At 39.9% G+C, this 19496-nt stretch overlaps 1 protein-coding gene across 1 annotated transcript in view; it reads left to right on the top strand.

Annotated features, from left to right (window-relative positions):
- Positions 1 to 19496, top strand: part of ITK (IL2 inducible T-cell kinase) — a 66813-nt gene that overhangs the window by 5008 nt on the left and 42309 nt on the right. Inside the window, exons 2-3 of the mRNA XM_005683226.3 lie at positions 15839 to 15943; positions 17617 to 17698. Coding sequence (XP_005683283.1) covers positions 15839 to 15943; positions 17617 to 17698 — 187 coding nt within the window. The remainder of the gene's footprint in view (positions 1 to 15838; positions 15944 to 17616; positions 17699 to 19496) is intronic.

Raw genomic sequence — 19496 nt, 5'->3', positions numbered from 1 at the left:
GACGCAAGAATCTATCACACTTTCTCCTCCATCCCAGTTCATGCTCCTCTGATCCTCTCTCACTGAGTGCCAACCATGTGAAATTTTCTTCAACTTTAAGACCTCCATTTTCAATGTTGCTTGCTTGAAGAAGCCTTCCTTCATTTCCCTAGCATAGGTCATCTCTTCTTATGCTTTGCCACAGCAGCAAACATCTTTCCTTCAGCATGCATGCCAAAGTTACAATTACCTATTTATTACTGTGATTATTGTGCTAATGTCATTCCCCTACCCTACCCTCCATTAGACTATAAGCTTTACAAGGGCTGGTGTCCAGTTTGCCAAAGATGGCATCACCAGTGTCTACCACAGTGCCTAATACATAGTATTCACTCCTTCAAAATTTGTGAAAGAAAGAAAGAAAGGTGGGAACCAAGGAGGAAGGAAGGGTACGAGGTATAGACACAGTTGCAGAGGTTAAAGTTATACACATGGTCCCTTAACAGAACAAGGCTCAGCACCAGAAGAGTTGAGAACAAAACTAGCGATACAAGATTTCAAACAGGCAATTCCTGGGTGCAGGGGTAAATAAACAGAACTCCCTGGAGGTAAGAGTTCATGACTAGCCTTGAAAGATAAAGAGGAGGATTCAGGAGGTTGGAGTTTTAAGATCTGGGTCAGAGACACAAGTAAAAATCAACAGGTGGCCAGTCACCCCTCCCACCTCCTTTTAGAAAGAAACACTGCTTTCTTTCTCCCTCTACCCTGTTTTACCCTTCCATTCTTCCCTTTTGCAGCTAAACTCTTTGTAGACAAGATTCTCAGAGCTACCCCAGGATTTTTGCTTGAGACGTTCACCACTCATGGTCTCTCTTCACTTCATTCCTATGTGACTGAATTACCTTCTGGCTCGGCTCCCACTGACACTCAAGACTCTGCACAATCTACTCTCCACACACCTAGAATAGACTTTTAAAATGAGAAATCAGATACCATGCCCTGCTTTAAATCCTGCTGTGACTGTTTAGACTGTTTAAATTAATTCTCAACCATGGCCTACAAGACTCTTCATCCATGGCCCCTACCAGCCTCTTAGATTCACTTCTTCTGGTCCCTTCATCCATCATGCTTCTATCATATCTGCCATCTTTCTACACCTTGAGCACCCCAAGCTGTGCCTCCTGATAGGGCCTTTGTGCTGAGGCAGGACTAGGGTGAGATACACTCAAGGGGGCGCTCACTTTTAGGTCCTGCAAGGGCAAGGTCATTGCACTAGCTACTCTCACTGGAACACTCAAGATTTTTGTAGGATTGGTTCTTTATTATTTTTCATCTCTTCCAATATTTTCCCAGAATCTTGTTTCTTTTTTTCTTTTCTTTTACAATCCATGGATACTTCAATACCTCAGTATCCGTACTTTTGATTGGATTTATTGACGTGCTGCTCTGTTTCTTTTCTGTCTCTACATCCACTGGAAGGTCACTTTCATGACCGACTGCCTCACTCATCCCTGTATCACCAGCATCTAGTAATGTGCTGAGCACGTAGTAGGTGCTCAATAAATATCCAGGGAATCAGTGAAGGTCACATAACTCACACTGATTTCAGAAGAGCATCTGGGAGCTAGAAATGTGGGTCTGGCCAAGTCAGGCAAAGAAAAGTTAAATTCCAAAGCAAAATACTTTGTAATTCAGGCCACTCAAAGTGAGGGATGTGTGGTTTTGATGTCTGCATTAGCAGAGTTTCTTTGAGAATTGATTTTTGTGTGTGATGGGATGTTGATGTCTTATGGAGATAGCCATTGGATAGAGAATTCTTGTTTTAGAGGAAGATACTCACAGGTTAAAATAAGATTCTATTCTGACTGCGCAGAGACTGGTGCATCCATTAATCAGTTTCTGCAGTAAAAATAGAGCACAGGGCAAGACTGTACATGTGAGGGCTTTGTTCCTGACTCAGTCTGGAAGAAAGGTTTAGCAGGAACGCCCAAGAGTTCAGTTTCTTGAACCATGAGATCTGTGTAATGAAGTGATGTCTTTATCTCAAACTCAGAAATGAACCCTACAGAAAACCATTTTAAAGCTTTTCTCAAATTTTAAGGATCAAATAAAATAGTAATCTTCAGCTAGCAATAAATTCTTCCACTCTTCAATAAGTTTTAGGCCTACTGAAAAAAGTAGATCTTCCAGAACCTAATTTTCATCCAAAGATTAGTTTGAATGTGCCTTCAAATATTTATGGGTCTCACTTCAAGTGATCCAAAGGAAGAAACAGAAGCTCTGACATGGTTTCCCATACATACAAAATTCAGCTCCTTGAAACTCAATAAAGCTGTAGGTATTTTAATAAAATAAGAATCTGATCCAAACTCTTATTTTGCCATATAATTCCCATTAACCTAAAGTCATTTGTAAGTAGATTTCTCAATATAGTTTCCTTTTTGTATATTTAAAAGTCACAGAAATTATACCTGCTTATTACAAAATATTCAAATATGAGACTTTCCTCTCTAAAATGACATACATTTGTGCCAAAGTTTTATTATTATTATTAACTTAACACTGGATCAAGGAAATGTTTCTATTTTGGTGTATGTAGATTTATTCATTTGTTCAGTGTGTACCTGCTATGTGCTGGGTGCCTTGCTAGAGACTAGGAATACAGTGGTAAGTAAAAGAGACAAGGTGCTTGACCTCATGTTTAAACTCTAGTGGAGGAAACAGACAACAAGCAAGTATACAAATATGGAGAGCAGATATAGACTGTTTTAGATTCTATGGAAAGATTAAGTGGTTTCTGGGACCAGGTGGGAAGAGTGGTCAAAGAAGAAACTTCTGTCTAGGCTGAAGCTTGAAGAATGAGAAAGAGTCAGCCAAGTGAAGAAATGGAGAAGGTCATTCCAGGCAGCGTGAAGTCTCATGATAGGAAAAGACCTGGTCTGTTGAACACATAGAGTTACAGCACCCTTCTTCCAGGGATACTTGGTCTAGAATCATCCTACTCCATATTTTGGTGGAAAAGTGCCTGATGTACCAACACTGAGAACCTCAGACTAACAGTGAGCTTGGGTGGTGTTTAACAGCAAAGACTGAAAACAAGTTAGAATCAGGTTAAATCCACTTCAGTTAATCTCCTGAGACAGAGCAGCAAATCTTCACATCTCCATACCATTTAAAAAAAAAAAAAAAGATGAAACAATTATACCCAATCATTCTCCAAAGCTCTTTTGTCTAAAGACATGAATTTACTGTCACTGTGAGGATGATCTTTATCCTCAAGCAGATATAAATTTCATGTAGTTATAATGCATGAAAATATTTATTCTTCATTTTTTCTTTTTCTATTATCCTTTTTAGATACATTTCCGTTTGTGGACTCCAAAGTATTAATTTTTCTCAAATATATGTTTTTTTTTAAATAATCAAAAAAATAAAATAAAATAAAATAATCAAGTTGTTCATGTCGGAGATATACTTATCTATTTTCTGTACCAAACACATTGACAAACTTATCTATCATCTGCTATGGGACTTTCAGGTTGTTTTCAGATGCAGTGAAAATGCTTAAAAATAATAGTATACCTAAAATAGAATAGCCTGCTTTTTAGAATGCCTCCTTATAATAGAGTTATGTGGGATGCATCACAGGATAGCATTTTCTGACCTCTACCATTCATTGTTACCTAATCTTCCAAAGAGACTGAAGCAATGCTTGGGACCACCAATAGTTACCAGTACCACTGGAGAAGATTATGTTTCTAGGAAGAAACTAATAAAAACAAAAGAATCCCACTGTTGTGATCTTCAAATACACTATTTTTATAGGTTTTGAATGTTATACTGAGAGACAGGGAAAAATATAATATTCTATGCATGAGTAAGTTTATTTGATTTAAAGTAAGTCCATGTATATGTAGATGAACCCACTCCCTACATATTAGGAATGAAGGAGTGGCCAAAACCTCCTGCTCTGTAAGATATTAGTCTCCCTAATTGATGATCTTAGGGCATCTGAAAGGTTTACATGAATGAGCTCTTTGGGTTAGATCATCAAGTGTCTGTATCAAGAAGTAAAAGAAATACAGGGGCGTATCACATAAGCCATTTTTGACTGCTCTGTAGAGGTCAACTCTAATTTTAGATAGGGCCTCAGGAACTGAACGTCTCAAGCAGACCATAATTCTGGAATTCTAGAAAAGTGGAATGAGGAGAGAAAGCAACACAACAGCAACTTAATGGGGATCTGGTTCTGATTAACCTGGGTTACTTTGTTCAAGTGCTTCTTCTATCCGGGATTTGGTTATCTTGCCCATAGTGCCAAGGGACTGGACTAGATCAAAGTTTTAAAATGTTTCTAAGCATGAAGCCCCTTTTTAGTACAGAATTATTTGTTCTATTCCCATTCGTGTACATGAAGCAGAAGAGAAAGTATTCTCGTTGAAGAAAGAACAAGGTAGGCTGTCCCTACCCTCTTGGCCTTACCCTTGACCAGCAAATATCACCCAGGTGCTTCCAATTCTATGATTTCAGTCTCCCAAGGCTGTAAATTGAATAGCAGAAATGAAAAGATAAAATCTAGTTGAGAAAGTCATTTCACCTTGAAGCCTCATCTCTAACATAAAAAGTCGGACTGAATGATCTCTCTTTAGAGAGATCCTTTTAGAGAGATCCTTTTGACCCTTCCAGCTCAAAAGAAGTAGAAACTATGTGATTGTATCTCACTGCCAGTGATATTAGGAATTCACAAATAGACATGGAGATTAGCTAAATATGGAAATCTTTCCAGGAAGTAATACATCTAAGAGATGATTAATAACTGTCAGTTAGTTCAGTCACTCAGTCGTGTCCGACTCTTTGCGACCCCATGAATCGCAGCACGCCAGGCCTCCCTGTCCATCACCATCTCCCGGAGTTCACTCAGACTCACGTCCATCGAGTCCGTGATGCCATCCAGCCATCTCATTCTCTGTCGTCCCCTTCTCCTCCTGCCTCCAATCCCTCCCAGCATCAGAATCTTTTCCAATGAGTCAACTCTTCGCATGAGGTGGCCAAAGTACTGGAGCTTCAGCTTTAGCATCATTCCTTCCAAAGAAATCCCAGGGTTGATCTTCTTCAGAATGGACTGGTTGGATCTCCTTGCAGTCCAAGGGACTCTCAAGAGTCTTCTCCAACACCACAGTTCAAAAGCATCAATTCTTCGGTGCTCAGCCTTCTTCACAGTCCAACTCTCACATCCATACATGACCACAGGAAAAACCATAGCCTTGACTAGGCGGACCTTAGTCGGCAAAGTAATGTCTCTGCTTTTGAATATGCTATCTAGGTTGGTCATAACTTTTCTTCCAAGGAGTAAGCGTCTTTTAATTTCATGGCTGCAGTCACCATCTGCAGTGATTTTGGAGCCCAAAAAAATAAAGTCTCTCACTGTTTCCACTGTTTCCTCATCTATTTGCCATGAAGTGATGGGACCGGATGCCATGATCTTTGTTTTCTGAATGTTGAGCTTTAAGCCAACTTTTTCGCTCTCCTCTTTCACTTTCATCAAGAGGCTTTTTAGCTCCTCTTCACTTTCTGCCATAAGGATGGTGTCATCTGCATATCTGAGGTTATTGATATTTCTCCCGGCAATCTTGATTCCAGCTTGTGTTTCTTCCAGTCCAGCGTTTCTCATGAATAACTGTATGACTGATAAAAAGGCATGTTATCAAAATCCAAGCATGAACCCAAGAATGCATCCTAAAAAAGAAGGCCATCATTTCAAATGTAACCAATGTAAAATTCAGAACAATATGAGCCAATATCTAATGAGTCCTTGCTGAGTGCCAGGGCACCAAATTAAGTGCTTTAAATGTATCATATCAGAAATATTCACAATAACCATATGCAGTAGACCCAATTTTTATCCCCATTGTATTAAAGAGGAAACAAAGGCTTGAAGAAGCTAAGTATCTTTTCTTAGGTCAGACATCTGGGACAAATATTAAAATTGGATTAAGAGTTCTACAATGGGTATTCTCAGATGTAGACTTGTTTGGGTCTGAGAAGTCGTGTAGTAGAAGCTATGTGGCTGAGAAGGGAAACTTGGGACAAGGACTCACTGGTGAGTTTCCAGCACTGTTTAATGGAGTTCCTGAGCAGGGACCAGTAGGACGGCTCCTGTTAGCCTAGCAGGAATGTTGTGTGAATGACACACAAGAGCAGCCAAACAACCACAAGGAGAGGACTGAACTTGCTCCTCTGGATTTTTCTAGTTTATCTTCACAATTCTTTGAAGGAGATAAAAGCCAAGTTCTGTTTTAGAGAGGAAGCAGTCAAGACACAGGGAAGTGAAACCATTTGCCCAAGGTCACAATAGTGGCCATGAGAACAAAAGCAACAACTTCCCTTGGGATCAGTGATTCCTAGTAGTTGATCCCACACTGCTTTCTTGCCTGAAAACAACCATCAGAAGAACTTATCAGTTCTTCCAATGATACTTTACTTTTAATTTAATTTAATTAATTTATTTTTGGCTGCCCTGGGTCTTTGTTGCTTTGTATGGGCTTTCTCTAGTTGTGGTGAGCAGTAGTTACTCTCTAGATGCAGTGCCCAGATTTCTCATTGAGGTGGCTTCTTGTGGGGGAGTCCAGGCTCTGGAGCACAGGCTCCAGTAGGGTGGTGTGTGGTCTCCAGGCGTGTGGTGTGTGGGATTAGGTGCTCCACGGCATATGGAATCTTCCTGGACCAAGGGTGGAACCCATGTCCCCTATGCTGGGAGGCAGATTCTTATCCACTGTGCCACCAGGGAAGTCCTACAATGATACTTTATGTATACATATGTAAACACAAATAAGCTTTCTTTACTCCCCCCCACTTCTTATACAATGGTAGCACATTCTACCTGGGCTTCCCTGGTGGCTCAGATGGTAAAGAATCTACCTGTAATGCAGGAGACCCAGGTTCGATCCCTGGGTTGGGAAGATTCTCTGGAGAAGGGAATGGCTACCTGATTCAGTATTCTTGCCTGGAGAATTCCATGGACAGAGGAGCCAGGTGGGCTCTACATATGCCTCCTAGGTTTTCTTTTGGTTGATTAGCAATACCTCTTAAAGATCAATCTATACTGTATGCAAGGGGCTTCTTTGTTCTTTTTTTTTGTTTGATTGCATAATATTTTTTTTTGTACAGATAAAAAAATCGTCTTGATGGACTTTTAGTCCATTTCCATTTGTTTTGTCCTTACAAACAGTGAGGAATGAATAACCTCATAGGTATCTCACTCTCAACATGTGTAAGTATGTCTACATAGGAGTTCTTAACCAGGGGTGATTTTGCCCATCATTGGCAATGTCTGGAGGAAGTTTTGGTTGTCATACCTAGGGAAGGAAGTGCCATTGGCTTTGGTGAGTGGAGCTAGGGATGCTAAGTATCCTACAAGACACAGAATAAACTCACAGCAAAGAATAATCCAGCCCAAAATGTGATTAAATGATAATGCCAAGATTGAGTAGCCCCTGGTCTACAGAAAACATTTCTAAAAATGGGATTGCTGTGTCAAAAGATATTTACATCTCTTGTTTTGCTGAACATAGCCAAATTAATCTCCAAGGAAGTTGTACTAGTCAACATTCTTCAGGGTCATGTGTGAAATGCTTGTTTTCTCAAAAACCTCACCAACAGTGTTATCATATGTTTTGATCTTTGCAAGTCTAATAGTCTTAAAAATGGTATCTCAGTAAAATTTATTTGTACTTCCATTACTATAGTGAATGAGCATCTTTTCATATATTTAAGGGTAATTTATATCCCTTTTACCCATCTTCCTATAATTTGTTAGTGTCTTCCATAATTATTTGGAGGAGCTCTTTATTAGCTAAAACCTTTGGGCAGACTAGTTTTCACTTTCCTTTTCATTGTCAAGAAATTGTTATCCACTTGCCAATCATTCTAGATAACTTATTCAAATCATTTCTGTTAAGAGTTTGTCACAGGGTCCACAAATTTTACTTTCTGCTGCACATTTAGTCTTACCTGCTGTTCCCTCCATCAACCAAGTAACAAATGTTAATTGAACATCACCTTTATAGATTTCCTAAAATCTAATGACATTGTTATCCATCTATATACTTTTGCTACTAACTCTCCAGTGCTTGAAAAAGATACAGAAATATATTCTTTAAAGCTCTTTAAAAAGCTGACATACCCTATTCTGGAAAGAAAGAAGGCTTTGAAAGAGCATTCAAAGACCAGAGGTGCTGAGAAACAAAATGTGCAGGACATCATCAGGATCTACTCTGTACCACTTAGTTCTTGCTCTTAATTTCTACGTTAAGTCCTTTTCTCTCTACCCACTTGTTTCAGGAAATTTAAACAAACCTGCTTTTTTTTAAGGCTAACATCACTGCTATCATTGCTAAAAAGAATGAGGTTTAGGATCATTCTTGAATTATTCTAGAATTCTCAACGACAGATATACCATATAAAAGCACACAGAGCTGCTTTATAAATTTATGAAGAAAGTGGCTATTACTCAAGAACAACATGAGAGGAAATGTCATGAACTTGAACCTCTATGGATACAAGTGGCAGGTGCTGCCTGGATGCCACTGACTGTTAATGGGGGCATGAAGAGCTTCATCATTTTGCACACCCAGCATGTGATGTGTACCTCTTGGCCTTCTCCTATAGTCATCTGCCAAAATTGTGTTACAGTGTAGTGTTTGTAAAATCTGTGACTGCTTTAAAATAGTACTGTTATTTTCCTGCTTAATAAATTTATATGCTCACTGCAAAAACTTGAAATATAGTAATATATAACTTATACTGCAAAAATCTGCCATGATGTCACCCACAAAGGAGAACCAGGATAGCAGCATTCCTACCTGTGCTATTTCTTTGATTATTGAACATATTATTATATATTTTATTATCTCTTTTCCTAAACATGAGATGCTGCTCCATCTATTGCTCTAAACAAGCTTTTTACATTTTAATATATATATTTTCCCTTCTGTATAGACTAACTTTATTCTTTGTTAATGGCTACAGAATGGTCACATTGAGAAGGGAACGGCATCCCACTCTAGTATTCTTGCCTGGAGAATTCCATGGACAGAGGAGCCTGGCGGGCTACAGTCCTTGGGGTCGCAAAGAGTCAGATACCACTGAGCGACTAACACACACACACACGCGCGCACACACACACACACACACACACACACACACAAAATGGTCACAAGATAGATGAACTATGACTAACGTGACCATTTGTCTATTGGTAGATATTTAGGTTTCTCTAGACTTTTTAGTGTAATAAATAATGCCACAGGGAACATCCTTTTTACTGTGTCTTTATGTATCTTGAATAAATGTTTCCTTAGGATAGATCTTATAAGGCAAATATATTCATTTATTTTAGATAACTGCTTTTAAACACAATAAAAGAAATACATGTTTATGGTAAAACAGTGAAACTGTATAGAAGGACAGGAGGTAAAAAGAAAGGCTCTCTTTCTACTTTCTACTCTCAAACCCCAGAACCCCTCCCAGGAGTATCTCCTTTTAATAGTTTCTTGTGAGAAAATGCATTCATAATTTTAATAGAGGATCTCAAAATGCATCTGGAAACTGTAAGAGAGTGTAGTCCTGTTTCCTTCTTTTTTCTTTTTCTTCTTTTTTTTTTTTAAACGGGGGGAGCGGGTAGGTAAAATCCTTTTATTTTCAGGTAGTCAGGGTGCTACTGCTAACAAGACGGAAGACTTTAAGGGAAGCTTGAGAATTTTCCCCACAGCACAACCAGCCTCATCATAAACCACAGTGTGAAAAGCCGAGTTGAGGAAAGCCACGACTAAAAGGTCTTGTGGAAAAAAGGAAAGACAAGAGGGCAGGTGTGGGATGGATCATAGTTTCCTGGCTTTAAGTCAGTCCAGAAGCCTCAAAATCTGCTACCTTAGCTCCAGACGCTCCCAGAACTTTGAAGGTTAGTGGGAGTAAAGAGGTAGGTCCAAGGGAAGATAGGCTGGGAGAGGAGAAGAACCAGCAGCAGCTAGTTATAAATTACACTGGTATTCTAGAAGATGCTGCTGTATAGCTGAGTTGCAACTGTCAGCATCTCCATGACTCCCCAAGAACTAAATGATTAACAAGACCTAAGAGAACTAAGACCAGAGAACTGAGACAACTTACTTGTTCTTACAGGGATTCAAACCATGACTTTTCCAAGTTCCAAATCTCTTCTCTTCTTTCCTGCAATGTGAGGGTTCCCCCTGTTGTAAAAGACCAAAAGCTGTGTTGGGAGACTGGGAATGAACGCATGGGTTACCTCCAGCATGCTTTGCAGAGATGAAACTAGAATCCAGGAAAGCCCCTAAAACCAATCTTAGAACTGATAGCCTGCATTCTGATTGGGGTAGGGGACAGCAAGCCCCAAGTTTCACCTCACATGACATCAGTTTCCATTTCAATTGCATCATTGTGCCATTTCAGATAGGGGCAATGGTTGTACTACACCCCAGAAGAAGCAGTGAGTGAAATATTCAAAGTGCCTGGTTAACATCATCATCAGAAAGACTTCCTCATTTCAAAGTGTGTTAGTTGCTCAGTCACGTCCGACTTTTTGTGACCCCATGGACTCTAGCCTGCCAGGCTCTTCTGTCCATAGAATTCTCCAGGCAAGAATACTGGAGCAGATTGCTACTTCCTTCTCCAAGGTCATTTCAAGGAAACTCTGATGAAGGTAGCATGTGGCTTCTTTTACAGTGCGATCTAAGAAAGTCTTAAAACCATCCCTCTCCTTTGAAAAACGGTTGGTTCCCTTTGAACAACACTTTCTCAGATGATACCTGAAATTTGATTGTCAAATCTCCCTCTGGGCTTAAGTCTCTAATATCTGTCCTAACCCAAACTTTTGTGAAACAAGCCACGTCTTAAACTATCAGGAAGTTAAACATTAGGTGAATGACTATCTGGGGAAGGTTTTGACAGCCCAGGGAAAGGGTAAGAAGAGAACTAAAGTCATCACATTTGCTAACATGTGAGCAAATGTGACATAGTGGGGAGAACCAAGCAACAGGGCCCTTTTAAAGTTTTGTCCTGATTTTACAAATAATTGGCAAACAAATAACTCCAGAATGTCAAAATCACCAGGATCATCAGTTAAATATTAGTGTTGCTCTCCCAAATGGTGGTTCCCATTACATATTTGCCTGAAAGAAAATCCCCAAAGGAAAGGTGAACACATAACGACAAGAGGGTGAAATCTTGTTCTGTGGGCACCATTTGGAGAAGGAAAGGAGAGAAAGTAACACTTTAGTGGTTGATTTATGTTTTGAATGTAGGCTTACATAGTTCTTTCAAATCCTCTAGTTTAACCCAATGATTCAAGGACTGTTATTATTTCCGCTTAAAAACAAACAAACCAACAAAAAGTAAGGCAACCAAAAAATTAAGACACTTGCCTGAGGTTGCACAGATAATCTGGCAGAAAGGATCTGCCTGATGTGAAAATTCTGTTTCTGTCCCACTCAGCCTCATCAGAGGAGAAAGTTGAAGTTCTGCTGTTTTCCGAAGGGTAGAGATGTCCTTTCATGGATAAAAGAAACATAGCTTCTTACTGATGTATCTGCTGGACTAGCTGAGCAGCTAAGGAGCCAATATTACACCAGCAAAGAGGGAGTTCTGTGCTCCCACTTTGAAATCCAGCATAAGCGCTGCACAACCAAACAGGGCAGAAACAAATTTCTGCTGGGTCATGGCTTGGAGGAATCAACCACACAACTGATTGTTCAGCATTAGGTTCATGCAATAAAAGTCTCCTACATTAAATCAGGGCAGGTACAAAGCCATAAAGCAGTCATTAAGCACTCAGGTTCTTCAGTCATAGAATTGAGTTTGTATGCTCACTTATAAAGAGACTTGGCCCCTCTGAACCTCAATGTCCTCACCTAAAAAATGGGGGAATCATAAGATCATGGCCAAATAAGATGCCCTTTGAGTGCCTGAAGTATAGGAAATGCTCCCAAAATCTTTTGTTTTTCCTGCCTCTCTTTGAAAGAAAGTCACAATCCAAAATTCCATTTCATATATTAATATAAAAAGAAAGAAGATATCAAAGACATTTGCACCAGCTCGACTTTGTACAACTACGCGGGCATCAAGCATCTTCTTGGATAGTGTTTGATACATGTCAGATGTCTGGGATGAAACTCTGGAATAGGAGGACAGCTTTGAACATGGCCAAGAAAAGAGACAAGGTCAAGTGAAGTTCCGTGATCTTTCACCCAGAGGGGTGCCTGTTTTACTTGGTGTCTCTCTTTCTCTGGTGGCTTTTGTGTGGTTTCCTTGGAAGGTTTTAGGCTGGCATTTTTCAGAAATAGCACAGCTGTTTGGGATGATTACAGGCCATCACCATTTCCCAGAGATGAAGTGGTGTTTAGCTTGCTGACTGGCTGTCCCCTGTGCCTGGCTCAGGGAAGGCACAGATTACCCTGCTGTTTACCACTTAGCAGATCTGAGGAGACCTCAGGAATTGGAGAGGCTGACCAAGCAGGAGAGACTGTGACGGGGGAGCCTGATCATTCCTTTGAGAATGAGACTGAGCTTTGATGACAGAACATGACATCCATTTCAACAGAAGGCTCACCTGACAGTCTCTAAATATCTATGTTGGAACTCAGCAAACATTAAGAAGTCAAAGAGATCATCTGAGTTTGGAGAAATCTTCCTTGGAAATCTCGAAGCCACACTGCCCAATGGTAGCTTCCAGGCATGTGTGGCAACTGATCACTTGTTGTGTGGAGAATCCAAATTGAGATGTCTCATGAAATATATGATTTCAAAGACTTAGTCCTTAAATGTAATATGTCTCAATTTTTTATGTCAGTGATGTGAAGAAATGATAGTACTTAGAAACACAGGGTTAAACAAAGTACTGTGTTCTTAAAATTAATTGTACTTTTTCTTTTTGCTAGTTTTTAGTGTGGCTAATAGAAAATTTTAATTTTCCTATGTAGCTCTCACTATGTTTCTGAGGGTTAACGCTGCTTTAGAACTTCACATAGAATTTGGATCCCAATTTATCACTCCAGTTATTATTTATGTCTACTTGATGCCTTGACTATGATGATCCCAGGCTATTAACAACTCAAACTTATCCAGAAGGTTTCTACCCCAGGGCTTTTTGCTCTTGCTGTTTATTCTACTTTGTGCTCAGTCTCCTACATCTTCTCACATCTGGCCCCCTTTTCGATTTTCTGGTCTCTTTTCAAATGCCCTCTCTCCGGTAAGGCCTGTGTAACTACCAAATGATCATATCAGCCTATCCTATTCTCCGTAGAACACTTTATATTGTCTACCTTCCTGACTAGACTAGAGCTCCATGAGAAAGTCTTCTCTTTTCATCTCTCTGCTTCCTGCACTAAGAATAGCCCTGGTTCAGAGCTGGCAAGAAATATTCCTGAATAGCTAAACACATGAGCCTTAAGTCTGATTAAGACTGTTTAAGCTGTGTTCCAACACGGCACCCTTTGTTTGTGTCATCCTCATTGTGCACCTGTTGTGGACTAGCCACTCTGACAGACTTGAGGGATACTGTAACTGATGTCTTGGTCTCTGCCCTCAGAAATCCAGGGCTCGGTAGGTTCCAGGGAGCAAAATGTCTGTAGACAGAGTTGTCATGTTACGGCCATGAGCCTCCTGTTGCATTTCGCTATGTAAACTACTAAGGAAATAACCCCAAAGAGGTTAAAAACCAAGATAACCTCAAAGCTCAGACTCCCTGTTTACCACCTGTAGCTGCAGATGGTTGTTGAAAAGGCAGCTCTTTTGTGCTCTTCTGCTTTTGAAAACAGATTAACCATTCTGAAGACTATAATTATGGGCAGGATCAGGACATGTATTTAGCTGTGGAAGACTCTAAAGTTTGGGAAGTTTGAGAAGATAGCTTGGCTCCAAGGGGCATATGTTTTCAAAAGTTTTTAAGGGAAGACTGATCTCTTAATACATCCTGAGATTACTAAAGCACATTGAAGACCACTATGTAGAGGAGATGTCATTTTTGTTTATTTATATTCCATAAATATGTGTGGGAAAGACATATACATTCCAAATGGTTAACCTTGGCTACCTCAGAGTTGTGGAGAAGGGTAGAATGCTAAGACACTAGAAATAACTTTATCACATGCCTCCATATTGCTTTATTTGTTACAATCTACATGGGTAGATTTTGCACTTTCAAAAATAAAGTTTCCAGAAAGAAAACTTTTTACAAAGAAACTCCATAAAACTTCCCTGTATTTGATAGGGGGCACTTCTCACACCTTGACTTTTTTCATCTCAGTTCTGTGCCTCAGCTACTAAAGCAAAGGCTAGTCACCAAGCTTGGTACCAAAAAGTGGTAAGTAAAGTCTGAGCTCATTTCTGGAGAATCTGCTGGTGTCCTAGCTCCCCTAAATACCCAGTAAGTGCCCTCATATATCACCGATCTTTTGCCATAGTTAGCATTTCTTTAGCCTCTTTCACTGGGAGGGTATCCTTTATTGAGAGCCTCCATCATAAGCCAGGTAATTAGCTTACCTGTTCCTATTTCAGTCTGCCATCATTACTTCAAGGGTAGGCATAATTATCTTCACTTCTCAGATGTGGAAACTGAAGTTCAGAAAAGTTTGATGCATGTCCCAAGGTCACAGAGATGGTTGGAGGCAGAGCCTGACTTTGCTCCTAGCCCTTTCCAATCTTGTGCCCAATTCACCACTATTCATGATACCTCTTTCTTAAGGATAAGCTATAATGAAGTGTTTTGCCACTTGTTCCATAACTGAACTAAACTCTATTCTCAACAGAAGCCTAATTCCAGGCACCTGTGAAGGGCTCCTGCTCTCCAGGAGCTTTCCCCTAACCAGCCTTCCATGGAGCCTGCTGGTCTACCAATCTAACATCTCCTGGGATCCAAGGACAAGGACCTTTAGAAATTGGTAACATGCAAGATTGTTACAAGCCACAAAGACCATTATGTGAATTAGTTATCAAGGATACATCCAGTAAGCTTCCAAGGAGATGAAACCTGGGGCCAGTATAACTGGATGAGATAGTAACAGAGCAGAGTCAGGAATGTCCTACAGGGGTGCCATTGTGGGACCGTGGATAACCAAGGGGACCCAGAAAAGGCAGATGTAGAAAAGAAAGGTGCCATTAAAAGTATTTGTCACCAAGCAGGAAAGGCCTGAGCTCACTTGCTATGCTAATAAGGCCATGCTGCTGCTGCTGCTAAGTCGCTTCAGTCGTGTCCGACTCTGTGCAACCCCATAGACAGCAGCCCATCAGGCTCCCCCGTCCCTGGGATTCTCCAGGCTAGAACACTGGAGTGGGTTGCCACTTCCTTCTCCAATGCATGAAAGTGAAAAGTGAAAGTGAAGTCACTCAGTCATGTCCGACTCTTCGCGACCCCATGGACTACAGCCCACCAGACTCCTCTGTCCATGGGATTTTCCAGGCAAGAGTGCTGGAGTCGGGTGCCATTGCCTTCTCCAATAAGGCCATGGATAGGCACAAAACAGAAAAAACTGGCACATGTGGGGTCTGCACTACCTATTCTAGCCAAAAGTTCTGCAAATGTTCCTATTGTCACAAGTTCACTGAGATATAAGACCCAGCAGCTCAATGAACGGAGGTCCGTCACTTCATCAGGATGATTCAAATAACATGTTCTCCCAGGAGTCTGCTTCAGAGTGTCCTTTTAAGGCACCAAGGGCCAAGAAGGAGCTTCTGGATATTTGCAGGGTTGGTTTACGATGGATCTTATCTAGTAATGGATTTCTAGAAGCCACCTGGACAAAAATATTGTCTTCCTTCTTCCTCAAATGGAATGTGTTTTTCCTCCCCACAGAAAAAGCGCACTTTGAAGGGTTCCATCGAACTCTCCCGAATCAAATGTGTCGAGATTGTGAAAAGTGACATTATCATCCCATGTCACTATAAATATCCATTTCAGGTAAGTCCATCAGGCCAGTGGTCTAGTTCTCCATTCCTTGGATGATAGTTGAAATGCTCAGTCACTGAATGAGAAGGTGGCACAGAGATGACTTAGACCATGCTCAGAAGAAATCTGCTGTGTTCTTTCAATGACACATTCATTCAACAAAGATTAATAACAAAATTTTGAAAAAGTTGTCATCCCTTATTTCCCTTTCCCTCATGTCTTCCTTACCTCAAGGAAAGTCCTAATTACTCTATTTCTAGGGGGAAGAAAAAAAAATAATCAAGAGCCCCAAGTCTAACATTCTGCAAGCACAGTTTACTTATAATTTCAGACAATAGATTACATTCCTTGGTTATAAATTGATTGGAAGCTCTAGAATAAAAAGACTCAGAGTTTATAATCTGAGAATTATCTGGAGTTGTGCTGTCCAATACAGTAGCCAGTAGCCACAGGTGAATGCTTACATTTAAATGTAAATTAATTCAAATTTCACAACATTAGTAAGCTCTGAGTCATACTAAGCCACAGTGAATGAATAAATATTTCACATCTTCAATAGCCACGGGCTAGTGGCTAATTTATTGGACAGCCAAGATTTTAAATTTCCATCACTGCAGAAAGTTCTATTGCGCAGAGCTGATGGAGAGTATCTTTAGTCTTTAGGTTATGACATTGTCTAAATCTTGTTACCACTCTTGATATTTATGGTTCTGAAAGAGTGGATATCTTCTCGCACATCCTGGGGTACCATTCATGTTTGTCAATCTGAGGAGTTAATATTTCATTTTCAATGTGGCATAGGAAAGAACTTTTTTCCTACTAAAAAAGTGACCTCCACAAGTTGGAATTTTTAGTACTGAAAGTAAAAGGAGTAACACGTATTTTTCCCATCATTGAAACTCCAATTACTAATGCATGCATGAAAAAACAACCTGGTGAAATCCAAAGATCTGTTGTGTAGTTAATGGTACTGGACCAATGTCAATTTCCTGGTTTTAAAGACGTATTCTGTTTCGTTAAGATACTGTCATTGAAGAAATGTGAGTGAAAAGTATATAGGAACTCTGTACTATCTTTGGAAATTCCTGAATCACTTGTTTCAAAATAAGTTTAAAGAAATCTTAGTTATATATTTATCACCTAATATCTTACTCTTCTTTTTTTAATTTATTTTTTAAATATAAATTTATTTATTTTAATTGGAGGCTAATTACTTTACAATATTGTATTGGTTTTGCCATACATCCACAATGATTCTTTTTTTTTTTTTTTTTACTTTACAATACTGTATTGGTTTTGCCATACATTGACATGAATCTGCCATGGGTGTACATGAGTTCCCAACCCTGAACCCCCCTCCCACCACTCTCCCCATATCATCTCTCTGGGTCATCCCAGTGCACCAATATGCCAGAATTTTTTAATTATTGAAAAATTAATGTGAGAAATATGCTGCCTAGTTAAGTGGGGAACTCTTTTCTCTAGCTGTTTTAATGTAGTGATGGCTTATCTGCACAGCATTCAGACATCTAGCTAAAAAGGGCACTAGTCCCCAGATCACCCAGATGTTTGGTTTTTTGACAACAGCCTGAGACCCCACTCTCAGCACAGTAACCCAGAGGGGCTGCTGTCAGCCATTCAGCTCCGATTTCACTGCTCACCCTGAACTCTCTGTGCGTCTCCAGGTTGTTCATGACAACTACCTCCTGTATGTGTTTGCTCCAGACCGGGAGAGCCGACAGCGCTGGGTGCTGGCCCTCAAAGAAGGTAATTAACCTCCTGTGTGACCGAATCTCTGAGATCTCTAGATCCGCAAGAATGCTTGAGTTCCATGATCAAATAAAGAGCAGCTGATGGTCAAATATTTCTTCCTTTTGGTGTTGGTGGGGACTCCCAAAGTTTCAGGTTGGGCAATAACCAGTACAGTGCAGGATCAGGCAAATCCTGCTAGGCACCTGTTTTTGTAAGGCTCTTATATAAGGATGTTTTTAATATTTTTTAATGGTTCTATTTTAAAGGGTTATGTAAGTACCTCCACAATGTATCCGTTGTGTCTCCTGGTAAGCAAAACCAAACTATTTACTATTGGGCCCATTCAGAAAATGTCTACTGACTCCTTGTATTGAATGAAGAACAAGAGCATGGGCCCTCAAGCTAGAGGACCTGGGCTTGAATCCTGGCTCTGCCACTCACTAGCCATGTGTGTTCAAGCAACTCAACTGCTCTGTGCTTCAGTTTCCCCATCTATTTTTAACAAGGAGAGGAGGAGGGGATAATAATAATTGTTTCTCCTTCCCTGTATTATGCAAAGTAAAATAAATCAGGGAAAGGAAAATCCTGTATGTTCCCATTTAAATGAGTAATCTAAAACATAAAACAAATGAATATCACAAAACAGAAACAGACTCACAGACACCGAGAGCAAACTAGCAGTTTCCAAAGGAGAGAGAGGTGGGAGGAGGGGCAAAATAGATGAAGGGGATGAAAAGGTACAAAATACCAGTCATAAAAGAATTCAAATCAATAAAATTAGAAATGAAAATGGAGAGATCACAACAGACAACACAGAAATACAAAGGATCATAAGAGACTACTATCAGCAATTGTATGCCAATAAAATGGACAACATGGAAGAAATGGACAAATTCTTAGAAAAGTACAATTTTCCAAAACTGAACCAGGAAGAAATAGAAAATCTTAACAGACCCATCACAAGCACGGAAATTGAAACTGTAATCAGAAATCTTCCAGCAAACAAAAGCCCAGGTCTAGACGGCTTCACAGCTGAATTCTACCAAAAATTTCGAGAAGAGCTAACACCTATCCTCCTCAAACTCTTCCAGAAAATTGCAGAGGAAGGTAAACTTCCAAACTCATTCTATGAGGGCACCATCACCCTAATACCAAAACCTGACAAAGATGTCACAAAAAAAGAAAACTACAGGCCAGTATCACTGATGAACATAGATGCAAAAATCCTCAACAAAATTCTAGCAATCAGAATCCAACAACACATTAAAAAGATCATACACCATGACCAAGTGGGCTTTATCCCAGGGATGCAAGGATTCTTCAATATCCGCAAATCAATCAATGTAATTCACCACATTAACAAACTGAAAAATAAAAACCATATGATTATCTCAATAGATGCAGAGAAGGCCTTTGACAAAATTCAACATCCATTTATGATAAAAACTCTCCAGAAAGCAGGAATAGAAGGAACATACCTCAACATAATAAAAGCTATCTATGACAAACCCACAGCAAACATTATCCTCAATGGTGAAAAATTGAAAGCATTTCCGCTAAAGTCAGGAACAAGACAAGGGTGTCCACTTTCACCGCTACTATTCAACATAGTTCTGGAAGTTTTGGCCACAGCAAGTAGAGCAGAAAAAGAAATAAAAGGAATCCAAATTGGAGAAGAAGAAGTAAAACTCTCACTGTTTGCAGATGACATGATCCTCTACATGGAAAACCCTAAAGACTCCACCAGAAAATTACTAGAGCTAATCAATGAATATAGTAAAGTTGCAGGATATAAAATCAACACACAGAAATC

Source organism: Capra hircus, chromosome 7 (assembly GCF_001704415.2).
Source record: "Capra hircus breed San Clemente chromosome 7, ASM170441v1, whole genome shotgun sequence".
Lineage (NCBI taxonomy): Eukaryota > Metazoa > Chordata > Mammalia > Artiodactyla > Bovidae > Capra > Capra hircus.
Note: the sequence above shows the minus strand (reverse complement) of the source record. Positions and strands in the feature narration are given on the sequence as shown.